Here is a 22,464-nt window from a genome sequence, read left to right on the forward strand (position 1 = left end):
TCTGAAACAAATAATGCAATATATGTTAAGAAAAAAAAAAAAGAAGATAGCAGGAGGGGAAGAATGAAGGGGGTGGAAATCGGAGGGGGAGATGAACCATGAGAGACGATGGACTCTGAAAAACAAACTGAGGGTTCTAGGTGGGAGGGGGGTGGGAGGATGGGTTAGCCTGGTGATGGGTATTAAAGAGGGCACATTCTGCATGGAGCACTGGGTGTTATGCACAAACAATGAATCATGGAACACTACATCTAAAACTAATGATGTAATGTATGGTGAGTAACATAACAATAAAAAATTTTTTAAAAATTAAAAAAATAAAAAGATGTAATGAAAATTTGAAAAAAAAAAGAAATAGGGGCTTTGAAAATGTAATTAAGATAAGGTCATACTGGATTGAAATGGGTAAATGCTGTCATTGGTGTCCTATAAGAAAGCCATGTGAAAACACAGAGACACGGGGAGACACACAGGGAAGAAAGTCATGTGATAACAGAGGTAGAATCAGAGTGATGCATCTACAAGCCAAGGAATGCCCAGGACTTTTGGCAACCACCACAGCTCAGAGAGAGGCCAGGAGATTCTCCTTCAAAAGCTCCAGAAATCATCCACTCTGTCAACTCCTTGATTCTGGACTTCTCAACTCCAGAACTGTGAGAGAATAAATCTCTGTTATTTTAAGCCACACAGTTTGTGCAATTTGTTACAGCAGCCCTAGGAAACTAATACAGGAAATGTTACATAAAGTACTCTGTCCTCTTCTAAATTGCCATGAGAAAATTTATGATTAGAAATTATGCTTCCACATCTAGTCCAGAATTTAAGATGATCAAATCTAGAATGAGTTTATATGATTGTTACTAGCAAATTTATATACTGGTGTGATTTTTGAAATTGGTAATTTCCTAGACTATTTTAGCATGTGGGGAGGAAAAAGAAGAGCATTCATAGGAGAAATATTAAAATCCAAAAGATTATCAACAAAATCTGTAATGCTAAGTAATATAGAAGTAATTTAAAGCAACAATTACATCATAATTATTAAGCTAGTAGCATGTCCTATAAGTGAAAACAGTACATAAAGAAAGTGTATTATTTATTATACATTGAAGAGGAGAAATAAAAGCAGTTTTCTACAAAGGATTTATTTTGTGGCATAACTCTTTTTGCTGGTAACATAAGTCTTAAATGTTTTCAACTTCAACCCCAGTTTCTATAAGAAAAAAAAGGTATTTATTCTCTGGAGAAATTGAGTTGGACAACTATAATGGTCTTTTAATCATCTGCTTCAGAGGACTCTCTCTGCCTGTCAGTAAACAATGGAACAATTGATGCTATTCTTTTAAAACTTTACAACCCTTTAGATCTACTTCATTTCAGAGTTCCAACTTAAACTGTTTAGCTTTTAGAAGACTTAACCACATCTGTCCAAAGCTACTAATTCAAATATGGAGCCAAACCTCTGGTGCAATCTGGTTTCCCATTCATCTTCAAATCCCCAAATGAATCAGATGTGGTAATCATTCCAGTATGTAGTGATTTTTTTCTACTGGCAAATTCCCACAAATTTCATTTTCTATTTAATCTGAGATCCCACATAAACAGGATTGCTGTTGTTGCTGTTGTACTGTTTTGTTTTATTCCCTGTTCAAAAATAGTCACCTCAAAGGAAATATAATTGGTCACCAACAAATTATATATCTTTGGACAAGATACTTAACCTCTTTGGTCTTCCACGTCTGCATTTGTAATATGGTAATAAAAATCTCATAAGATTGTTATATTAAATTAATAAGGCTAAATTCTAGAACAAATTATTTAAAGTTTTTTTTTTTTACATAATCTTTTCACCCAACATGGGGCTTGAACTTACAACCCTGAGATCAAGAGTCACATGCTCTACTGACTGAGCCAGCAAGGCACCCTATTCTAGAATAAATTAAGAGTTACCAATGTTAATTCTATCTCCATTCCCCTTAATATTACACATCAAACAAAATAAAAACAATCAGATGAAAACAGAAACTTACTACCACTTCTACTCATGGATTCCTACTCATGTACTCTTCTTTGCGTTAATGTTAAATTATCTATTTATGCTCTTCTTTTTTTATAAAACAGAGAGAGAGTGAGAGATATCACAGAGGGAGAGCGAGAAGCAGATTTGTTGCTGAGCAGGGAGCCCGATGTGGGGCTCGATCCCAGGACCCTGAGATCATGACCTGAGCTGAAGGCAGTTGCTTAACTGACTGAGCCACCCAGGCGCCCCTATTTTTGCTCTTTTTAATCCAAAACCTCCAACTATGTACTAGATCTCATCTTGCCATAAGAATGTTATTCTAGCATTCTACCATCTTCTATATTTTCCAGTGTTCCCCCTTTGTACTATACAAACATATCTTTATTTCTTTCATCTTAACCTACAACAACAAAGCAACCTCTGTTTTCCTTATGTTCCTATTTTTTCCTGATCCTTCTTATAACAAGACTCCTTAAAATATTTATGCTCTGAGACTCCAAATCTCCCATTTTCTCTTAGACCCACTCCAGTGGTCATACCCCCATACCCCACAAAAGTTCAGAGTTGATCACCATGTCATCACTGTTTTGATGCATTTTCTTTACTTAGCTTCTAGGACAACAACAACAAAAAATCTTGGTTTACCTCCCATCTCATACGTAACCTTTTTTCAGTCTCCATTGTTTTCCTTCTCTTCTTCCAGCGCTCTTAATGTTGGAATGTTTCATGGATTAGTCTTTGGTGTCTTCTTCTTTTCTCTATTTTCATTCAATTACTTTTATCCTCACTTACCCTCATGACTTTACCTTAAGTCTTTACTTTTACCTCAAATATTTACCTTCTATATCACAATGATTCCTAAATTTATTCTTCCTATAACTCTCTCCTGAACTTCAAACTAGTTCCTTGATGTCTGCACTTGAATGTCTGTAAGTTACCTCAAATTTAACATGTCCAAAAGTATGCATCATCTTTCCACTGTGCGTCCCCCTAAACCAATCTACATTCCTTCTTTTTCATCTTAATTGATGGCAAATCTATTAATGTAAGTACTCAGATCAAAAATCTAGGAATATTCTCTGACTCATTTTCTTTCACAGCCCATAACAATTTAATGAAAAATGTGACCTTCAAACTACATTGAGACTCTACCACTTCCATTGCTATTACCCTGGACGGAGGCTCGACCAGGCTGATTTGTAGTCTGGACTAAAATAGCCTCTTACCTTCTCTCCTGGTTTCCCCATACTCTTTTGCAATCGACTCTCAATACTTGAGCCAGAATGACTTTTTTTCCCCCTTTGCTGAACTTTTCATCCCAATGACTTATTCATTCTATAACTGGAAGCCTGTACCTCCCATTCCCCTTCACTCATTTTTGCCCATACACCCACCCCTCTCCCTGCTGGCAACCATCAGTTTGTCGTCTGTATTCATGGGTCTGTTTCTACTTTGTTTGTTTGTTTCTTTATTGTTTAGATTCCATACATAAATAAAATCATATAGTACATATCTTTCTCTATTTGATTTATTTCACTAATACCCTCTAGATCCATTCATGTTGCCCTAGATGGCAAGATCTCATTATTTCTTATGGCTGAGTAATATTCCATTATATATAGGGCGCCTGGGTGGCTCAGTTGGTTAAGCGACTGCCTTTGGCTCAGGTCATGATCCTGGAGTCCCGGGATCGAGTCCCACATCGGGCTCCCTGCTCGGCAGGGAGTCTGCTTCGTCCTCTGACCCTAATCCCTCTCATGTGTTCTCTCTCTCTCAAATAAATAAATAAAATCTTTAAAAAAAAAAAAAAAAAAATATTCCATTATATATATATATATATATATCGCTTCTTTATCCATCTTCTTTATCCATTCATCTATCTATGGACACAGGTTGCTTCCATATCTTAGCTATTGTAAATGATGCCACAATAAACATAAGGGTTATATATCTTTTTGAATTATTGTTTTTGTTTTCTTTGGGTAAATACCCAGTAGTAGAATTACTGGATTGTATAGTAGTTTTGTTTTAAATTTCTTTTGAGGAAACTCCATACTGTTTTCCACAGTGGCTATGCCAATTTGTATCCCCACCAACAGTTCACAAGGGGTCCTTTTTCTCTACATCCTTGCCAATACTTGTCTTTTCTTGTCTTTTTTATACTAGCCACTCTGACAGGTATAAGGTGATACCCCATTGTGTTTTTGATTTGCATTGCCCTGATGATCAGTGATGTTGAGCATTTTTCCACATGTCTGTTGGCCACCTGTATCTCTTCTTCAGAAAAACGTCTATTCAGGTCCCTTGCCATTTTTAAATTATATTATTTGGGGTGAGTTTTTTGTTTTTTTTTTTTGGTGTTGAGTTGCATAAGTTCTTTATGTATTTTGAATATTAACTCCTATCAGATATATCATTTGCAAATATCTTTTCCCATTCAGTAGGTTACCTTTTCATTGTGTTCATGGTTGCCTTTGCTGTTGGCATGACCTCTTTAATAAAAAGTCAGATTATTCTGAATTTCATTACCTCTCTCCCTTTACCGTTTCCAGCTATACTATAATGCTAATTGTCCCTTAACTACACAACACAGACTCTCACCTTAATGCCTTTGTACTAGCTCTTTACTCTGCTCTTTCCCCAGATATCCACTTCATCTCCTTCAGGTATGTGCTGGAATGAGGACTATGCTAAGTATCTTATTTAAAATTACCTTCATCCTTCACACCAGCACTCTTGATTTGCCATACTCTGTTGATTTCTTATCTTCTTATATCTTTTAACTTTAGCTGTTGATTGTGTTTATTGTCTACAATTTGTCTCCACACACTAGATGTAAGCTCCAGGATGTCAAGGACTTTTTTTTTCTTTTCACTGTTGTATCTCTGGGTTCTAGAGCAGTAATCTCATCAGCACAGAGTAAAGACTCAGTAAATATTGTTAGATGAATAAATTAGTTAAAAATATGTAAGCGAGAAGGACATTCTGGAATATGATCTCCTTTTAAACACATTAACAGTGAAAAGAGTATTGTTACACATAATTAATTAGGGAAAAATCAGTATTTATATTCAACAAACAACCAAATAGACCTTAAATTTGTGGAAAAGGCTTTTGAATGAATTCTATATTATCTCAGATAATGACTACTAAACAGAGAATGTAAAAGTAAAATACTTATGAAAATCAGGGAATAAAATACTCAAGGAGTAAAAAATTATGCAAGAGCCATCTATTAAGATTCCAATTTTCTGTACATTAAAAATAAGGGTAAATGAGAAAAGTAGGTTAACAATTTCTCACCACCGAAGAAATGAAAATCGATTCTGTATTCCTCTCAGAAGAGCTTTGCAAATAATAGTCAAAGTGCTGGAGAAATACAAAGCTACACAACTCTAGGGTATCCATGAGCCAATCAATTTGTTTGTGGATTCTCTGGGTCCCTTGTTCCTCCTTCTCATGTTTACTGCCTAATATTTGACCACTCTTCTGTTTGTTGGCAACTCTCACAAGACAGCAAACTAGAGAAACAAAATGAAACATAAGCAAATTAAAGCTATTCCTGATAGTAGCCAAGAGAAATATGTTGGGATCTTGTTCTAGACAATAAGAAAATTATGCACAGGATTTAAGAATATTCACTAAAATAGGTACTAGCATGTTTTCTGGAAATCAGTTACTATCATGGACTTGACCCAATTCAATTAAAGTGAGCATTAAATTAATCTAAAATAGAGTCAACCGGTAGAATAAAAAGAATTCATAATATATTTGAAAGGAAAAAAAAGAAAGGGAGATCAAGAAGGTAGAGAGATATGAGCCTCTGCTATAGAAATCTCTGGAAGAGGTAATTTAACATAATGGAAATGCATCTAATATTAGCAAGAACTAGGGCCAAACCTAACCACCACTTACTAGCAATAGAAATTGGGTCAGAACACTTAACCTCAGAACGTACTTCCTTATTTATAAAATAAAGATAGTAATATCTTTTTTACATCCAAATTCCAGTTTCTGTTGCATGTTATCTGCCTATTTGGCCCAGTGTTGACAGTCATCCCATTTTAAGCACTCATCTTTCAATTTTGCAAGAATAAAACCCTGAAGAAATATCTAGAGAGTAATTAATGTATGGCTAAAACTATCATGGGAAATATAAAAAGATAGATTGAAAAGTGCAACTGGGACCTGCTTTAAATGAGAGGAAGCCTATTGATAAAAATGTTTTTTTTTCTTCAACTGCTCAGGAAAATATTATACAAGCTCTATTTAAAAACTATAGCCTGGGTGGTGCAGTCGGTTAAGCGTCAGACTCTTGGTTTAGGCTCAGGTTGTGATCTGAGGGTCGTGATCTCAGGGTCATGAGTCGAGCTCCACCTAGGGCTCCATTTTGGGCTCCTTGACAGGCTCCACACTGGGCGTGGAGTATGTTTGAGATTCTCTCTCTCCCTCTCCCTCTGCTCCTCCCACTCATGTTCTCTCTCTCTTTCTCAAATAAATAAATAAATATTTAAGAAAAAACTATAGCAAGGCATCTTTTGAGGAAGTAAAAGATTTTCTTCCTGTTATATAAAGTGGAGAAAATGCTTTGTTCTTTTTAAACTTACTTAAATGCAGTAAGTTCTATGGGAAGAAAGATATTTGTTTCATTCATTACTGACTCCCTTGAAGAGTACATGATTAAGGCAGTTAAGAAATAGTTTTGGATTAATACAGTATGCACAGATTATAGTGTACTTGGCACAGGGATGGGGATCCATCTGCCTTAGAAGGTGACTTTACATAATTAAAAAAACAGATAAATAATAACAAACGAAAATATCTTTAACACCTATAAAATGCAACACACCTATTCCTATAGTTCCTGAACCATCATTTATAAACTTCTAGAATTCTGTTGGAGAATTTATAATCCATATGCAATATATATTGGTATATGTGTAGATATGAAGTGACTAATATTTTCTTGAACCAGAATAATATGATTTCTTGAAATGACCAAAAGAGACTCTCCATGATAAAGAAGGAAAAAAAGTTAAAAGTTTGGGAAAAAAAAATTCTACTCCTCTGCTTAACGTCAAGCTCTAAACTTTAGTTTTGTTTAGTTTAAAAAAGGTTATTATATAGAAAACTACGTTTAAAATCTTTGTTATTTAGACTTTGGGGTAATATACAAACAGCTAATAATTGAACAAAACTTATTTAATAATAGTAGGATATATTAAATACCAACACAAAATAATTTTTTAAACTGCTTAACATAAAAACACAATAGATTTGGACTATAAGCCACACAGACTGAAGTAAGTAACTACAGATTTTATCCTCAGGCTAATGAGAAATTAGTTCAAAGTTTGCCAAAGTAAATTGCTTACACACACCTTTGCCTTAACACAGCCTTACACACCTCTTTGCCAACTCTCTCATACAGCCGATGGAACCAATAATCAAAAGAACAAAAAAAATAATTTTCTAATGAATCTATTCCCCCCTGAAGTTGTGTGAGAAGAAAGGTCACTTTCTCACTTACTAGCTTACCTTTTCGGTATCCTTATCATTTTCTTGATTGTACATATTTTCATGTATTATGCTCTATTTATACATTCTTCAATAGCATCTTTATTTATGACTTTGTGAATCAACATCTTTGTGATAGGAGGTGAAAGTCACTTAGCTAATTACACATGCTTGATAAGCTGCATAATAATAACCACTGCAGTATTGTACATTAGTTGAAGGCATGTAAATTACTGCAGTTATTCTCATTTGGGGAAAAACAAGAGACTTTGTTTTAGTTGTTTAAAACACTTTGTGCTCTCTATATCCACCTTCTCAAGTATACTGTGCTTTTAACCCAAATCGTGGCATCAATAATACAATAAAGGTCAAATCCCATTCTACTAGTATGACCAAAGAAATAAAAACAAAAACAAAACAAAACAAAACTCAATTTAATGCAAATACTCTGATCAGCAGTTGAGAATTTTATTATATGAAGCTCTTCCATATAATGCAATCCTTGTAAAACAGAACAGTTTAGACACTCCCTGCCCCACAGGATGTTGTAATGAAATCGGACTTGGTCCAGCCAGCATAGAAGTGCACAGAGAGATAGAATGTATAGCACTAGAATATTAACATGACTTCTGTATGAAGATTGGAAATTCTACAAAGTTATGAATAAGGTCAAAATAACAGTTAGATGATTTACTGCCCTAGAAAATCATACTCTCCTATGAGTGATTTACTGGATGTTATATAAAAATGGAGTGTGGACGAGCTACATTCAGATGCAAGCTCGCAGCTGTCAGTGTCTACATTTACTCAATCTGGCTAGAGGATGATTTGAAGGTTGATTTAATTGTAGCTTCTGAATCATGTTTTTCCCTATGTTTTAAATTGTTTAACATAAATACAAAAATGTTAAAGTAATTTTAAGACTGTAAATATTTAGTATAAAAATCTGCAAAATCTCATTCTTTTCTGGAAGAGTAATGGAAAATATAGACTATCTGGGGAAAAAAATACCATTACTTAATAATGATAATTGCCCAACAGTTATGGCAATTTTACCCTGATAGGAGAAAGTTCATGGGCATTCAGAAGTAGCTAAGAATAAACAAGCAAAAAACTAGGTTTGTGACTGAACTGATCAGTTTTAAGAACAGAAATCTGTATCTGGAGGACAGGGTTCAGAGAAAAAGTCAACCAGTTGGCAAGGCAGCATCGTTTGGGTTCCTTGCAGGCAATGTCATAGCCTAAGTATCTTTTCCTCTAAACACAAACTCAGAGCAGAGATTCAATCCCTATCGATGCTACCAGAACCAGAACACAAGGCACCACCAATGAGCTTTGTCAATATTATCTACTCAGCTCTCCTTGATCATCTTTCTATTCCTTGACACGCTTCATTAAATTCCAGATATCACCTAACCATTTACTTCCCAGCACCAACAAATCGTCCTTAGGGAGAATATCTTCTTCCTCTGCAAGCTTTTTCCCCCATTTTTTATTTCCACTTTTATACATACCTCCTTTTCTACATATTTTCTTGCCGGGTTTTCTGGCACATTCCTTGGATATTCTTTTTACTGAAAAATGAATAAAAGACTAGAAAATAACATGGCGCTCCATCACAGACCGCCGGAACATGCAACACCACTATCTAACTTAATATGCTCCTGCATTTACTGAGTGCGAAAGATCCCCAATTCGTTGAGCCTGCACATGCAATGGAGACATGTTGATGCATCTTCTCAGAAGTCATTCTGTAGGAAATGGAAATTAGGAACCCATTTCTACCTAAATATACGTGCTGTGGAGGAAAGAAAATAAGTAGGCACAGGAAAAAAATAAGAACAGATACACTAACACACATAAACAAAAAGAGCGGCATGCAAGCATGTAAAATATGTCTACATGCCAACAGGAAAAGCCATGCATGCTACCAGTACACATGAATTAATATTGTTAGAACTTAGAATAGAAAAGAAAATATAAATTTATCTCCCTGCTTTTCCTGCAGTAAACTCACCATCCTCAGTTGGAACGTATATGTTTAAATATAGGCAATCTTCGCTCTGGTCTTGTACGTATGATGAAACCACATCCAAGTTATTAGTAAACCACACAGGAAGCATGACTTCTGGCAATCTGCCATCAATGATATTCTGGGGACACACGGGAGCAAACTGAGTCGCGTTCCTGATATCTGACCAGGGAGATGGTGGTTCTGGAGGCTGAAAACGATGTTCCCCTGTGGGTGGGGCTGCATATGGAACTCCAAGAAATTGAATAACAGGCCCCAAAATTTCATTATTGAGTTCTTTCTTAATCCCCCTTATCTTGCCGAAGTTGGTAGTCACCAGTGGGTCTGCATCATCCAATTTTTGTGAAAGCACGTGGGCAGCCTGAAGTAAACATCCCAACACGCAGAGAGTCAATGAGGCACCCAATCCCCTGTGTACCAAGCATGCCATTACTGCTCTCCAAACATAATTTGGCCACGTGCATCTGGGCAGTGCCATGGTCCCACATTAGTTGTGTAGTTGTCTGGTTACAGTGAGGCAAAGATATTTGTATCCGCTTGAGAAAGACCGTATAATGGTAGAATACACCTCCACCTCCAACTTCTTCAAGGCGAGCTTGTCAGGAAAAGCTCAGAAAGCTCTTTATGCAGCCAGTATCTCCCATTGATTTCACATGGATTGAAGTAGCATCTTCAATCATCACTATTTATCAAACCATATCCTATCGACCATTCTGTTTTCCACAGTAGCAACATGACAAGAGTGGCCATTGACTGTAGATTTCTCTCTTATAAATCAAATCCAGTTAGCGGCAGGTCTGCATCCTAAAGAAAATGAAAATAAATCATTAGAACGAACAAGCTAAAATAGACAGAGCGATAACTAGATGTTTTACAAGCTGCAGAAATACATAAACAGTGGCTAGAGTCAGGTAAGTTAAATACTACCATAGGAAAATTATGGCTTGATGTGAGATGACAGGTGAAATAACTGATTGTTAGATTATTGAGAAACTTGCCTGCTGACTTTATACATGTTTAAGTGGAAGCAGGCCTTGTCAAAATACACGGTTTCAGGAGCATTTCACAGTATACCATTTTTTAAAATACTGAAGGTTATTTATATGTGAAATTGCCCCTTTATTGATAGTCTTCAATCACGTCAAGGAACCACAGAATTAATCAGCATACATAATAAAAATTAGAATTACATAGCAGAAAACCTTTTGAAAATCATTGGTAGGGAATTAGTGGAATGTATACATATATATATATTTATATTTTTAAAAAACAGACCAACAAAAAGGTAGTCCCCAATCCTATGCTATATAGAAGAAAAAAAGCTAATGGTAGAACAAGAAAACTAATCCTTACTCAACTGTGATCATTTAAGTGCAACTGCCTTATATAAGTTCAAACTTCCTGCTGTTTCTCAAAAGTTTGTATCAAGTCATCGGGTATAGGTCCCTCACCTTCAATTAAGATTCAAGACTTTAAAATATAAAATGGCTTTAGACAAAATTTGAAAAAGAACCAGAAAGTGGCATCATTTTTTGCAGACTAAAGGTTTTTTTTTTCACCATCCAGCTATAACATTTTAGAAATCAGTAAATTTGCAACATGAAAATTAATTTCTGCATCAAAGACAACATATTTTAAGTTACAAATTTCATTTTCACTACCTGCTAGAGATCAAAGGAACAATAAAAAGTAAAGTGCAGTAGTTTTACAAAATAATCATACCTAATCACAGCATCTTGCATATTAACACTTCTAGAATATCTAACACTGTTTACCCAGTTCAACTTAAAACGCATCAGGATAAAATGTAACACTCAGTGCAATGCAATTCACGGTGTAATCTTACTTGAACTCCAAGATAGCGTACAACCCAGCAAATTCATCTTTTCTTGTTCAAGCAACCTTTTAAAGTGCTTACTTTGAAAATAATAGTGTTGATTTGTATTACAGACGGTCCTATCCTGTCATAGTAGGAGAAGATTCCTGAAGAAGTACTGGTCTGGTAGTGGGACTGCCCTGGCTTTGTGTTATTGAAAAGGAGATTGTATAAACTATATAGGGCAGCTGGAGATTTGGTTCAGGCCTGGTGTTCCCTTAGCTATGAACAATCCATCACAGGAGGCAATAAGGAGATAAATGTCTTTCTTCAAGAATACTTCCCTCTCGGTTAATTCATAAACCTTTGTTGTGAAAGCTCATTAACATACAAAAGACAGGCTTAGACCCATCCCATTCCTGTCCTGGAACTCCACCAAGTATTGAATATTTAGCTACACAAACCCATTTCTGTTAAGAGTAGACTGCTTATTCTTGGGCAGAATCACAGTTGGCCACAGCATGACTGAGTCTTTCCCAGTCGCGTTTTGGAGTTAAAAGCACCATGTTGACACCTCAAATAGAGAACCTGTGGTGGCACTTTAAAAGTCTGCATCACCATTTTTCATTCAACCCAATTTCCACATACAGTGATTTCAAAAGTTTCCCTCTTTATACACTTGGTATCTTATTAATAATAAAAAATACTTGTTTCATTATTAACAAAATAATGCTCATTTTTGTACTCACAAATCCTTAACCATGTTAAAAGAAAGGGGCTCCTGTTTCCCACCGATGTGATACTTTGAAACAAGTTGTGAAGGATTAGAATTCTGCATGCCAGGGTGAATTTTCAAATTCTAATAACGTTTCACTTCTGAGTTTACAAAAACATCCCACTTTACATGGGCTTATCTGTACGGAGAATTACAGTATTGACCTCAAAGATTTCTCAGAAGTTTTTGTTATAAAAATAACAATTGTCCAAGTCTAATGTAAAAATATGGCTTGCTTAAATTAATGAAATTTTAAATATATATGTAAATATATATGTAAATAAGTCTTTATATATATATATATAAAGACTTATATAAGTCTTCATATATATATATATATATATATATATATATATGTCTAAATATAAAGTCTCTCAAATTTGTTGGCAGGCTTTTTTTTCCTATTTATTGGTGCTTTCTTACTGTATGCCAACCCTTAGCTTTTATGCATTTACATCTCATTTACAATAACCCTATAACTGGGTTCAACAGTTATCCCCTTTTTTATTCAGAGGAACTGAGACTTAAAGAGGTTAAACACCCTGCTCAAGGTCTCTCAGCCAATCAATAGCAGATCCAGGAGCCCATTGGCATCTGATTTAAAAGCTGTCCTCTTGATCACTGCACCTGATAACAGTCTCTCACTTCACAATTAACACTTTTTAAAAAATTGAACCTAGTGCACTTAAAATTGAACTGTAAAAGTGTTTTATGTTTCTTCAGAAGAATAGGTCTAAGTAAATACTCTGACAATTTCATAGAAACAGAAATTTAAATGGATTACCCTGTTCTTACTGGAAGTTTAGATTTTATTTTGTTACTTTTTTTATTTTACATTTTGACCTTTTTATTTTACATCAAATACAGTGATTGGTTGTTCATATGTGTTTACACAAGATTATACTAAAATAATAATGGGTAACAAAAAATTCCAACTTCATAATAGCCTAAATGTCCATTAATAGATATTGATAAATGAATTATGATATATTCACAAATTAGAATTCTATACATCAGTGGAAATAAAGGACCCAGACCTAAATATGTCAACTTCGATAAATCTCAAAAGTTTTCAACAAAGCAAGTTGCAGATCAGAGACAGTAAGATGTTATTTAGATAAAGCATAAAATATGCAAAATGAAGCTATATATTATTCACAGATCTCATAAATATGTAGTAACAGAATATTTGTCATCCCTGGGTAAGGAGGACAGTGTATGAAATTACTCTAACAGTTAATTAGTTAATGTTATTAATTAATTAATTGGTAGTTAATTGGCACTAAGATTGATAACCTGTGGTGAGGCCTTAAAAGACCACAATTAATTAACTACAGCAAGTTTTATAAATCTAAGATTTGACAGTGGTTTTTTTTTTTTTTTTTTAGATTTTATTTATTTGAGAGAGAAAGACAGAGATAGTGAGAGAGAGAGCACAAGTGAGGAGGAGAGGGAGAAGCAGGCTCCCCACAGAGCAGGGAGCCTGATGTGGGGCTCGATTCCAGGACCCTGGGATCATGACCTGACCGAAGGCAGACGCTTAACCGACTGAGCCACCCAGGCACCCTAAGATTTGACAGTGTTAGGTGACACACACACACACACACACCCCTACACCTTTGTTATGCAATTCTCTGTATTTTTCCATGTGTTTGAAATATTTTATAATAAATACATTAAAATAACACGATCAGAAAGCCTTATTCAGCAGGCCAAACAAGTAGATGAGCCTATCAAATCATACAGAGTAGCTCCATCACACATTGCAGTTAGTACAGATGCTAGTTCAAAAAATTTCTCCCTTTGGGTTGAAGCATGTGTGGTCCCACCGAGAAAAATAAAATACAAAATAAATAATATTTTAAAAGGCATATAGATAGTAGTATATTATTTCACTTGCATTAATTCATCATAATAGCTGGAACTAGTTTGTTCCTGAGTAACCCAGATCAAAGAGATGATGCTGGAGAGAGTAGAGAGAACTTTCTAGAACATCAGATAATCATAGTAGGTGGCACATTCATCCAATCTTCTAGTCACTCAACAAACATTTATTGGGTATCTACAATATATAAGCTATTGTGCTAAATATTATGAGAGTACAATTGAGAGTTTTTGCTCCTGAGTAGTTACGATATTTTAAAGGAGTAAGTCACATTAAGAAAAAAATGTCTCTAATGCAGGTTGGAATGTGATATGTGTTCAACAAATACATGATGGATGGGGAGGTGGGAACCAACAAAAAGTTTCTGACTTATAACTTTACATAGTCAATTCATGTCTTTTTAAAAAATATTACCTATTTATTTTCTACCTTGCTTTGTTTTTGTTTTTGTTTTATTGTTGAACCCAGCTCTCTCCCACCCACCCCCAGCTACTGAATTTCTTATTCAAGGGCAAGGATTTTGTGTGGTTTTTTTTAAATGATACTTCATACCCATCATAAAATCTATTTGACAATCCTTATATAGTGCAGGCAAACCTCAGCTGATACGGGCTTATCACTAGCCCCATGTGGAGTTTGCCCAGTGCTATACAATTCATTGTTGTTATTTACCGTAGTTACGTTCTATAAAGTCACTGCAAACACCAGATTAAGGAACATGGATCCATTGCTCCTAGAGAAATAGCTATAAATTATTCACACAGTTATAAATTATAATCTCAATTACAAATTAGTTATAAATTATTCACATAGTTGTAAATTATAATCTTAAACCCTAAAAACAATTCATCCTAGTGGACTCTATTTTCTTTATTTTACAAAAGAGAAAACAAGGTTCAAAAGTATTAAGTGACTTGTCTGAGGCCACCCCCCTAACAGATGCCAGAGTAGGGATTCAAAGCCCCTCCAACTGGTCCAGCGCTGGAGCTTCTTGCACCACACAGCACTCCCTCTACCATTTCTGTCCTCTGTTCATCTCTACATGAGAGCCGAAACAAGGAGGTGGAATATCTCCCTGTATGGCCTCAGCAGGAAACATGCTCGTAGGGCATCCCAAAGTTTTCACCGTTCTGCCCCTATCTGTGAATGACTGCAAAAGCACTATGAGTACTGACTTCAGGGTTACAAACAAATTTTAGTGAATCGACAAATTTGAAAATACAGATCTAGGAATAATGAAGATTGGTGGTATTAACTAACAGTAAATAATATTTTATACCTATGGATCTATGAGTCATTTTGAGGTCACAATATATCAGCCTGCCACCAGCATTTAGTAATAATCATTGGTTTTAAGAACTGGATTTGCTAATAATAATTTAATAATTATAGCATTTAATAATAACTGGTTTCAGTGGAGTGCAGTCTTCTCAATGGCCAAGGCCACCCATATAACTGGAATGTGCTTATGTGACCAGCTCACTGTAAGAGAATCTGACCACCAGCAGATTTTGGGATTCCTATACCAAGATGTTTCACATGCATACTGGAGGTGGTTCAAGACTTGGAGACAAGGAGTATCCTGTGTGACAACAAAGAAGCCTGAGTCTGAGATGTCCAGACCCCATTCGATGCATATCCTTCTCCTGTTGTTGCTCTCTTGTACTATTTGCCTGTAATGAAGCTGTCCAAGGAGTATAAACTATTTGAGTCCCATGAGTCCTTTCAGTAACTGACACTTAAGGTAACTAAGGTGTAATTAATTCACATAGTAAGTACTTAAAAATAGAATGAATAAACAAATGAATGCAATCGCACAAATTATTATTACACATTAAACAGGTCTACCTCTAGTTAGTAAATGAGGAAAGAGATTTGAACAAACATTGATGGTCATGGAAGAGATCCCAGGCAGAGGGCACATTCCAGAAACATGGAAAGAATATGTAGTGGATATTGTAGTGCTCAATCTCCATGAGAATGGCTCACATTCCCATGACTGTTCCACACCAGTGTACGGCCTGGACTTCTTGCCTCAGTGCAGACCAACTCCGAGGGGCCACCTTGGCCCTGAATCCCTAGGGAAAGGGGCAGAGGGAGGAGCTGACTGATTTCTCACTCCCTCCCAGGTGTTTTTCCCAGTGACGTGCCTCAAGAAACTTCCTGCAGGGAAAGCTCCATCTCAGAGTCTTTTTGTTTTTGTTTTTGTTTTCTTCCCCCCTGTGAAACCTGACTTACCACAGCAAGGAAAAAAGCAGCAATGTTTGAGGAGGGCATGGTTTAGTGTGGCCAGAACACAGAGTAAATGAGGTTCAGCACTGAATGAGACTGGAAAAGCAGGTTACAGCCAAATCAAGCAAGCCCTTTACTAAAAGGCTAAAGAGTTCGGATTTTATTCACAGGATGATAAAATGCCATTAAATATTCCTAGCAGGGGAAGAATATTATCAAATTTATTCACAAGAAAGTTAATCTGGCAGTGCTGTGGAGCAGGGATCTCCAAAGCACTGAGCTCATACCCTAGCACAAGATGACCAGATGAGAGCAAAGTAAACCATAGAACTATGTATCATAATTTTTTACATAAAGCTTAAAGAGAAAGAAATGAAGCTATGTTAATATGAATATATGGTTTAAATACCGGTGTCTCCACACAGTTGTGTGATGCATATAGCCCTTGAGATGTTCTTGGGAAAGTCTACAGCCTATAACATGGTGGGTTTGCTAGGAGAGACGATTTTGTTGTTATTGTTTCTTTCCAACATATAGTAATATATTAGAGTTAACTTCACCACTAATATCACTGGATAAGTAGATTCACACATTTTTCGTCATGCTGTAATTAAAGTAACCCTCACAAAAAGGACTACTGAATTAAATTTTTCTCACAAGATAAATAGATGTTAAAGGAAATACTAGTAATACAATCATAAGAACAAGAAACAAGCAGATATGAAACTTCTCCCACTTCTAATACAAGCTCTTCAGCTACATTGCAAGACTCAAAACCATGGCTATCTAATCATATACAATAACAACAAAAATTTTCAAAACATCAAGGAACTATCTTGAAATACAGAGTTATATCCATTTCATTAGCTGTGAACTGTGCTCTTAGAATCTCTACATCTTGGGATATTAATGAATGATGGAATGAAGGCATCAAGATTTAAAAGATACTAAAAATACTGATTTTATCTTTTTCATCTTTTAATGTCTATTTTTGTGTGTGGTTTGCAACCCGATGATAGAGATATTTATGTAGGAGCTGTATGTATATATTTTATACTTTTTTGGTTTGGTTATCGTAAACATAGGATGGTATAATCACAAACATGTGGGGACCACTACCTTAGTGAATTAAATGGTGAAAAAGAAACCAGAAACAATTTTGTTTTCATGTTCAGTTTGAAATATAGGTGAATACACCTATATTTGTGAAAATGACAGCAAATTGATTGACATTATAATCACCAATTACTTGCTCAGCTCTGTCCAAACCACATGACATGTCTCATGTTATTTAGTCCTCACCACCAATTTATAAGCTATGTACTGTTATTTGAGGTGAGGAAAATGAGGACTTAGGTGGTTAGATAATTTTCTTAAGGCCAATAAGATAGGAAAAGGGAGACCCAAGAAATAAGCCTAGGACTGCCTAACTCCAAAGAACATGCCCTGAACTTTTATGATACATGACATTTTGATACATGACATTTTGCTCCCCGATGAGACCAACTCAATTAAGTCATATGTTCAGTTTGAGCATTTGAGGAAAGCGAAACATACAGGACATTAATAGGAGGAAAATAAAAAGGCTGTTGATTAGCTTGCTGGGGTTAAATAATAAGCACAATTTAGAGCATCTCCAAGCACTGTGGTATTGAGTCTTCTTCCAGCAACATTCCATAATATAGGCCAGAGAGTAAATGAAAAAAGTTAGGACTAGGGATAAGCAATTCAAGAATGTTAGAATTTCAAGGAGTAAAGGTTATGAGAAATGGTCATTCCAGTGTTGAATAGATAAACTGTATCAAGGTAGAAAGGTAAGCAGTACCAGAAGGGTACAAGGAGGAAAAGTAAGAAATAGTTAGAACCAAGGATTATGAAAGGTCTACTCTGAGATACGAGTATCAAAGTTCAAGACTTTGATCATGTAGAGGTTCAAGGGATACCATGGCCCATGTTATGGCCATACCACCAAGTAGCTATTGAGAACTAATGTAATGACAAGTATATTCTGCCATGACCACCATTAATTAATAACTTGATTAATGGCTAGTTCCAATTGAGCATAGACTGAGGCCAGTGAGCTAACTGCATCATCTCATTTTTTTTTTAATATTTTATTTATTTATTTGACAGAGAGAGACACGGCGAGAGAGGGAACACAAGCAGGGGGAGTGGGAGAGGGAGAAGCAGGCTTCCCGCGGAGCAGGGAGCCCGATGCGGGGCTCGATCCCAGGACCCTGGGATCATGACCTGAGCCGAAGGCAGACGCTTAACGACTGAGCCACCCAGGTGCCCACTGCATCATCTCATTTAATTGTCTCTAAACACCATGAGGTAGAGATCTTTACTATCTCCTTGTAACAGATAATTAAATGGAAGATCAGAAACACAAAGCCACTGAAACATTTTTCAATAAAACAAGATCACAGTTTTATGAATGTAGTGAGTTCTCACAAATAGAAGGAGATAAGGCTGAAGAATTAATAGACTCTAGAGATAAACCCTGCTCCCTTCTCAATTTTTTTCCATAGCCTCCTTTTCAGAGAAAGGGTAGGTAGGCTTCAAAAGCTTCCCAGAGTTACATCCCAATCTCCCCTTCTCTGAAGAAAATGTAAGCAGTTCTATTTGTTTTTTCTCCTTAAGCTACTTCCACTTTAAATGAACCTCTCCAATGATGTAAGAAAATGACAGCCTAGACTGTTAAGGGGAAAAGGCAAACTAAAATTTGACAGTAATAGAAGAAAAAATTTTACCAACAAAATATTTTAAAGATCAGCAAGGGAAAAAAACATGAGTATGTTGCCAAGGTTACACCCAGTAGCAGACTGTCTCGGTGAAAAAACAAGACTACTGGAAGGCAGCACACAGTGCTGGGAGCAATAGTCAGTGAATTGAGCCCAACTTATTCACCAAGATCTTCCTCCCTAGGAAGTGCTCACATGGGCAGTGTTTGCCTGGAGGAACCCTAGCTAGCATCCCCCCAAAGCCTGGCTTAAATATCAGTACTTCCTTCCCAGATCCTTCGAGCCACAAAAATACTCCTTTCCCTCAAAAAATGCTCCTTTCCCTCAACTCTCAAAGCACCTGTTACCTTTCTTGTAACTGAATCTGTAGTACTTTCTATCACAGTAATCTACAAACATAGCCTCCTTCTTCACTCTCTTACATTGTTTAGTGGCAGCCATTGGCGAGGCCCACATAAACAAAATAGGCATAGTGCTGATTCTCATGGAGACTAAATTTCAATGGGGAAGACACAATTTATGTACATCAGTCATACAGATAACTATTTAGTCATAAATGCTTTGCCAAGAAGGACAATGCAGGGTGCTCTGAGGGAAGATTTTTTTAAAGATTTATTCATTTATTTGGGAGAAAGAGAGAGAGTGTGTGGAGGAAGGGCAGAGGGAGAGGGAAAGGAAGAGAAACCCAAGTGGACTCCCTGCTGAGCATAGAGCCAGACACAGGGCTCGATCCCATGACCCTGAGATCATGACCCAGGCCAAAACCAAGAGTCAAACGCTTAACTGACTGAACCACCCAGGCACCCCTCTTGAGGGGAGATTTAATGAGTCTGGACTAGGGTGGATGAACTTCCTGAAAAAGAGATCTGTAAACTGGGTTCTGAAGGATGAGTAGGAGTTAGCAGGTGAAGATCAGGGGACAGACAGAGAGGCAAGAGAAAGCCCAAATGCTGTGAAGCCTGGGGCTTTTCAAGAACAAAGAGGTAAGAATAATTTGAGAGCAAGGTAGAGCATCAGGCTGGAGAGGGGCTGGAAGTTCAAGAATTTCTAGGCCATTTTAGAATGTAAGATCTTATCCCAAGTATGATGAGAAGAATTATAATCACAATAATGACATAATTAGGTTGGCCTTAGTCTTTTGGCCCTTTCATTTATTATATTATTTTTCATCAATTAACCCTACCCTCAGATTTTATCCATCTGTGATGTCTGATCCCTGTGAAGGTATTACCTTAATTAGAGTTACAGCAAGAGAGGGTAAGACAGAGAAGAGGTAGGAACAAATTAGAGTACAAAAAAATTCCTCATCATGCAGGGGTGTGCATGGATGGCCATACAGACTGGTAGCTAATTTCATTGTTATTTGGCAAAAAAAAAAAAAAAATGGGATTCTGAGATGCCATAGCTCTTCTGACAACACAAAGAAAAAGAGATCAAAGTGATAGCATTTCCTCTGCGTTCACATCTGAATATTCCTTCTATGGCCATCATTACAACTAATGGCTAAGTATTGGAGACTTCTTGTTTTGTTTTGGCGGGTGGCTGAAACAAACCATCCAACATTTAACTATATAAAATAAGTTTTACTTTCTGTTTACTCTGAATTTACTCTCAAAATCTCCAGATATTAATTGTTAAATCTAAAATCTAACTTAATAGTCTTGACTTCCAAATGAATAAGAATGTGAAGGGGGTGAGAGCAACAGGAATTCCTAAGTTCATAAGACAGGATGTTAAAAAAAGAAAAAGCATGGGCAATGGTTTTAATGTATATGTAAAATACTGCAGGGCATATTTTCAAAACCAATTGGCGACCCTGTGATCCCCCAGAAGAAAATGAATAATCACTCAAGAGCTCAAGAGAGACAGCAAGGTAGGGTTGATTACTTCCCTTGATATTAAATTGATGCTTTTGTCTGAAAGGGGCCACTCTTGGGTCACAAGTCATTGCTTCCAGAAGCAACTTAATTATGGCTGCCACTATTTTTATAGAGAAGATAGAACAACCTAAGAGCAGTGCTACAATCTTAATTCACTATTTAAACTTATTTTTGTTTCTAGTGAGTTGCTGTGCCTGGGAAGAGTGGAGAATTGCCATTCCTGGTGCCCTGCTTAATTAAAGTCCTCTTTAAAAAATCCCTTGTTGCCAGAGAATAGCTACAACTTTGGCAGAGGCAGTGCTAAGTTTCTCAGTATGGCCTTGTGCCAAGGTGTGTCAATCTTGACCCCTTGGAGGATGATTAGCAGAGAGGGGGTAGTTAAACCTTTGTGCCCATTCAGTCCCAGCCTTCTGCTGGAATTGGCAAACACTATAGTGACTATTGTTTAAGGAGTAACTGTCTACTAGGAACTGGACTAAGACCACCAACTCCTTTCACATAAGGCACCAAACAATGATAATGGCTTCCTGTCACTCCTGACCTGGCTTAGAGCTCAACCAGTACCCCAAAGGGGAAAGAATATTACATTTGCGATATTCTTCAGACATTCACATCTTTTATTTTCCCTTCATATTACACTTCTATTAATATTAATAATAACAAAATTCAAAACAATGCTCTAATTATGGGCCATTTGTATAACAGAATATAAATGAATAAATATTCACAAGAATTTAACATATACATGGAACATAAGTTGCTAAATGAACTCACCATCTAAATAAAATTGAATAGGGAACTCAGAATTATAAAAGTGTTAAAAAATGAAAAAAGTGTTCCAATAATCACCAAAACATCAAACTTCACTGTAGTTTAGATCTTACTGTCTATGTTCTAAGTGTCTGTAAATGTTTGACTAATTTTACTCCTTCCAAAGTTCCTTGAGCTATCACATTTTCTTCATGGCAGAAAATAACTCTAATGCACGTTTTGGTAAATTATAATAAGAAATAGTCCTATTACACTTGTAAGTCTTAATAAAATAACTTAATCAAAATTAAAACAAACCATGTATAAAAATCACTACAAAGTTTCAATTATTATTTGTCTTTGATTAAAATTTAATCTTTTAAATATATCCCTTTCTACCTTTGGAATTTTGCATATAACTTCAAAATATCTTTCAATTCAAATAACAACTGATTGATGTTAAGAAAAAAAGGTAAAAATGAAGAGACCAAGTATTAAGCAAGAGGTTACATATTTAGTTGTTAATGTCCAAGGCTAGAACCCGTCTCTTTACTCACTTAACAAATACTTATTGGTCACCAGTACTGTGCAGGTATAGCTCTGAAACACAAGACAAAAACCCTTGCCATCATGGAAGTTATATAGACTATTACTACTGTGTTGTTTCACTGGGCAACATAGTTTACCTTTGTATATTCAACAACTCCTCAGAAGTTATTACTGAAGACCACAGGTCTGAATAATGGGAACTTTTGGTATCGATACTCATAGTAACACATGCATTAGAATACTTGGCATAGTTAAAGAGGTAAT

At 36.1% G+C, this 22,464-nt stretch overlaps 1 protein-coding gene across 13 annotated transcripts in view; it reads right to left on the bottom strand.

Annotated features, from left to right (window-relative positions):
• The window catches only part of NLGN1 (neuroligin 1), an 825,166-nt gene that overhangs the window by 635,081 nt on the left and 167,621 nt on the right, over window positions 1-22,464 (bottom strand). For 9 of the 13 annotated variants that reach the window (XM_032407188.1, XM_032407184.1, XM_032407185.1 and 6 more), the window contains exons 2-3: window positions 9,555-10,373; window positions 9,052-9,111 (exon numbers count right to left, since the gene is read on the bottom strand). In XM_032407188.1, coding sequence (XP_032263079.1) covers window positions 9,052-9,111; window positions 9,555-10,047 — 553 coding nt within the window. In that variant the 5' untranslated portion in view covers window positions 10,048-10,373. The remainder of the gene's footprint in view (window positions 1-9,051; window positions 9,112-9,554; window positions 10,374-22,464) is intronic. The other 4 variants (XM_032407194.1, XM_032407196.1, XM_032407191.1 and 1 more) reach the window with 1 other exon arrangement.

The sequence above is a fragment of the Phoca vitulina genome, unplaced genomic scaffold (genome assembly GCF_004348235.1).
Source record: "Phoca vitulina isolate PV1807 unplaced genomic scaffold, GSC_HSeal_1.0 scaffold8, whole genome shotgun sequence".
In the NCBI taxonomy this organism is placed as follows: Eukaryota; Metazoa; Chordata; class Mammalia; order Carnivora; family Phocidae; genus Phoca; species Phoca vitulina.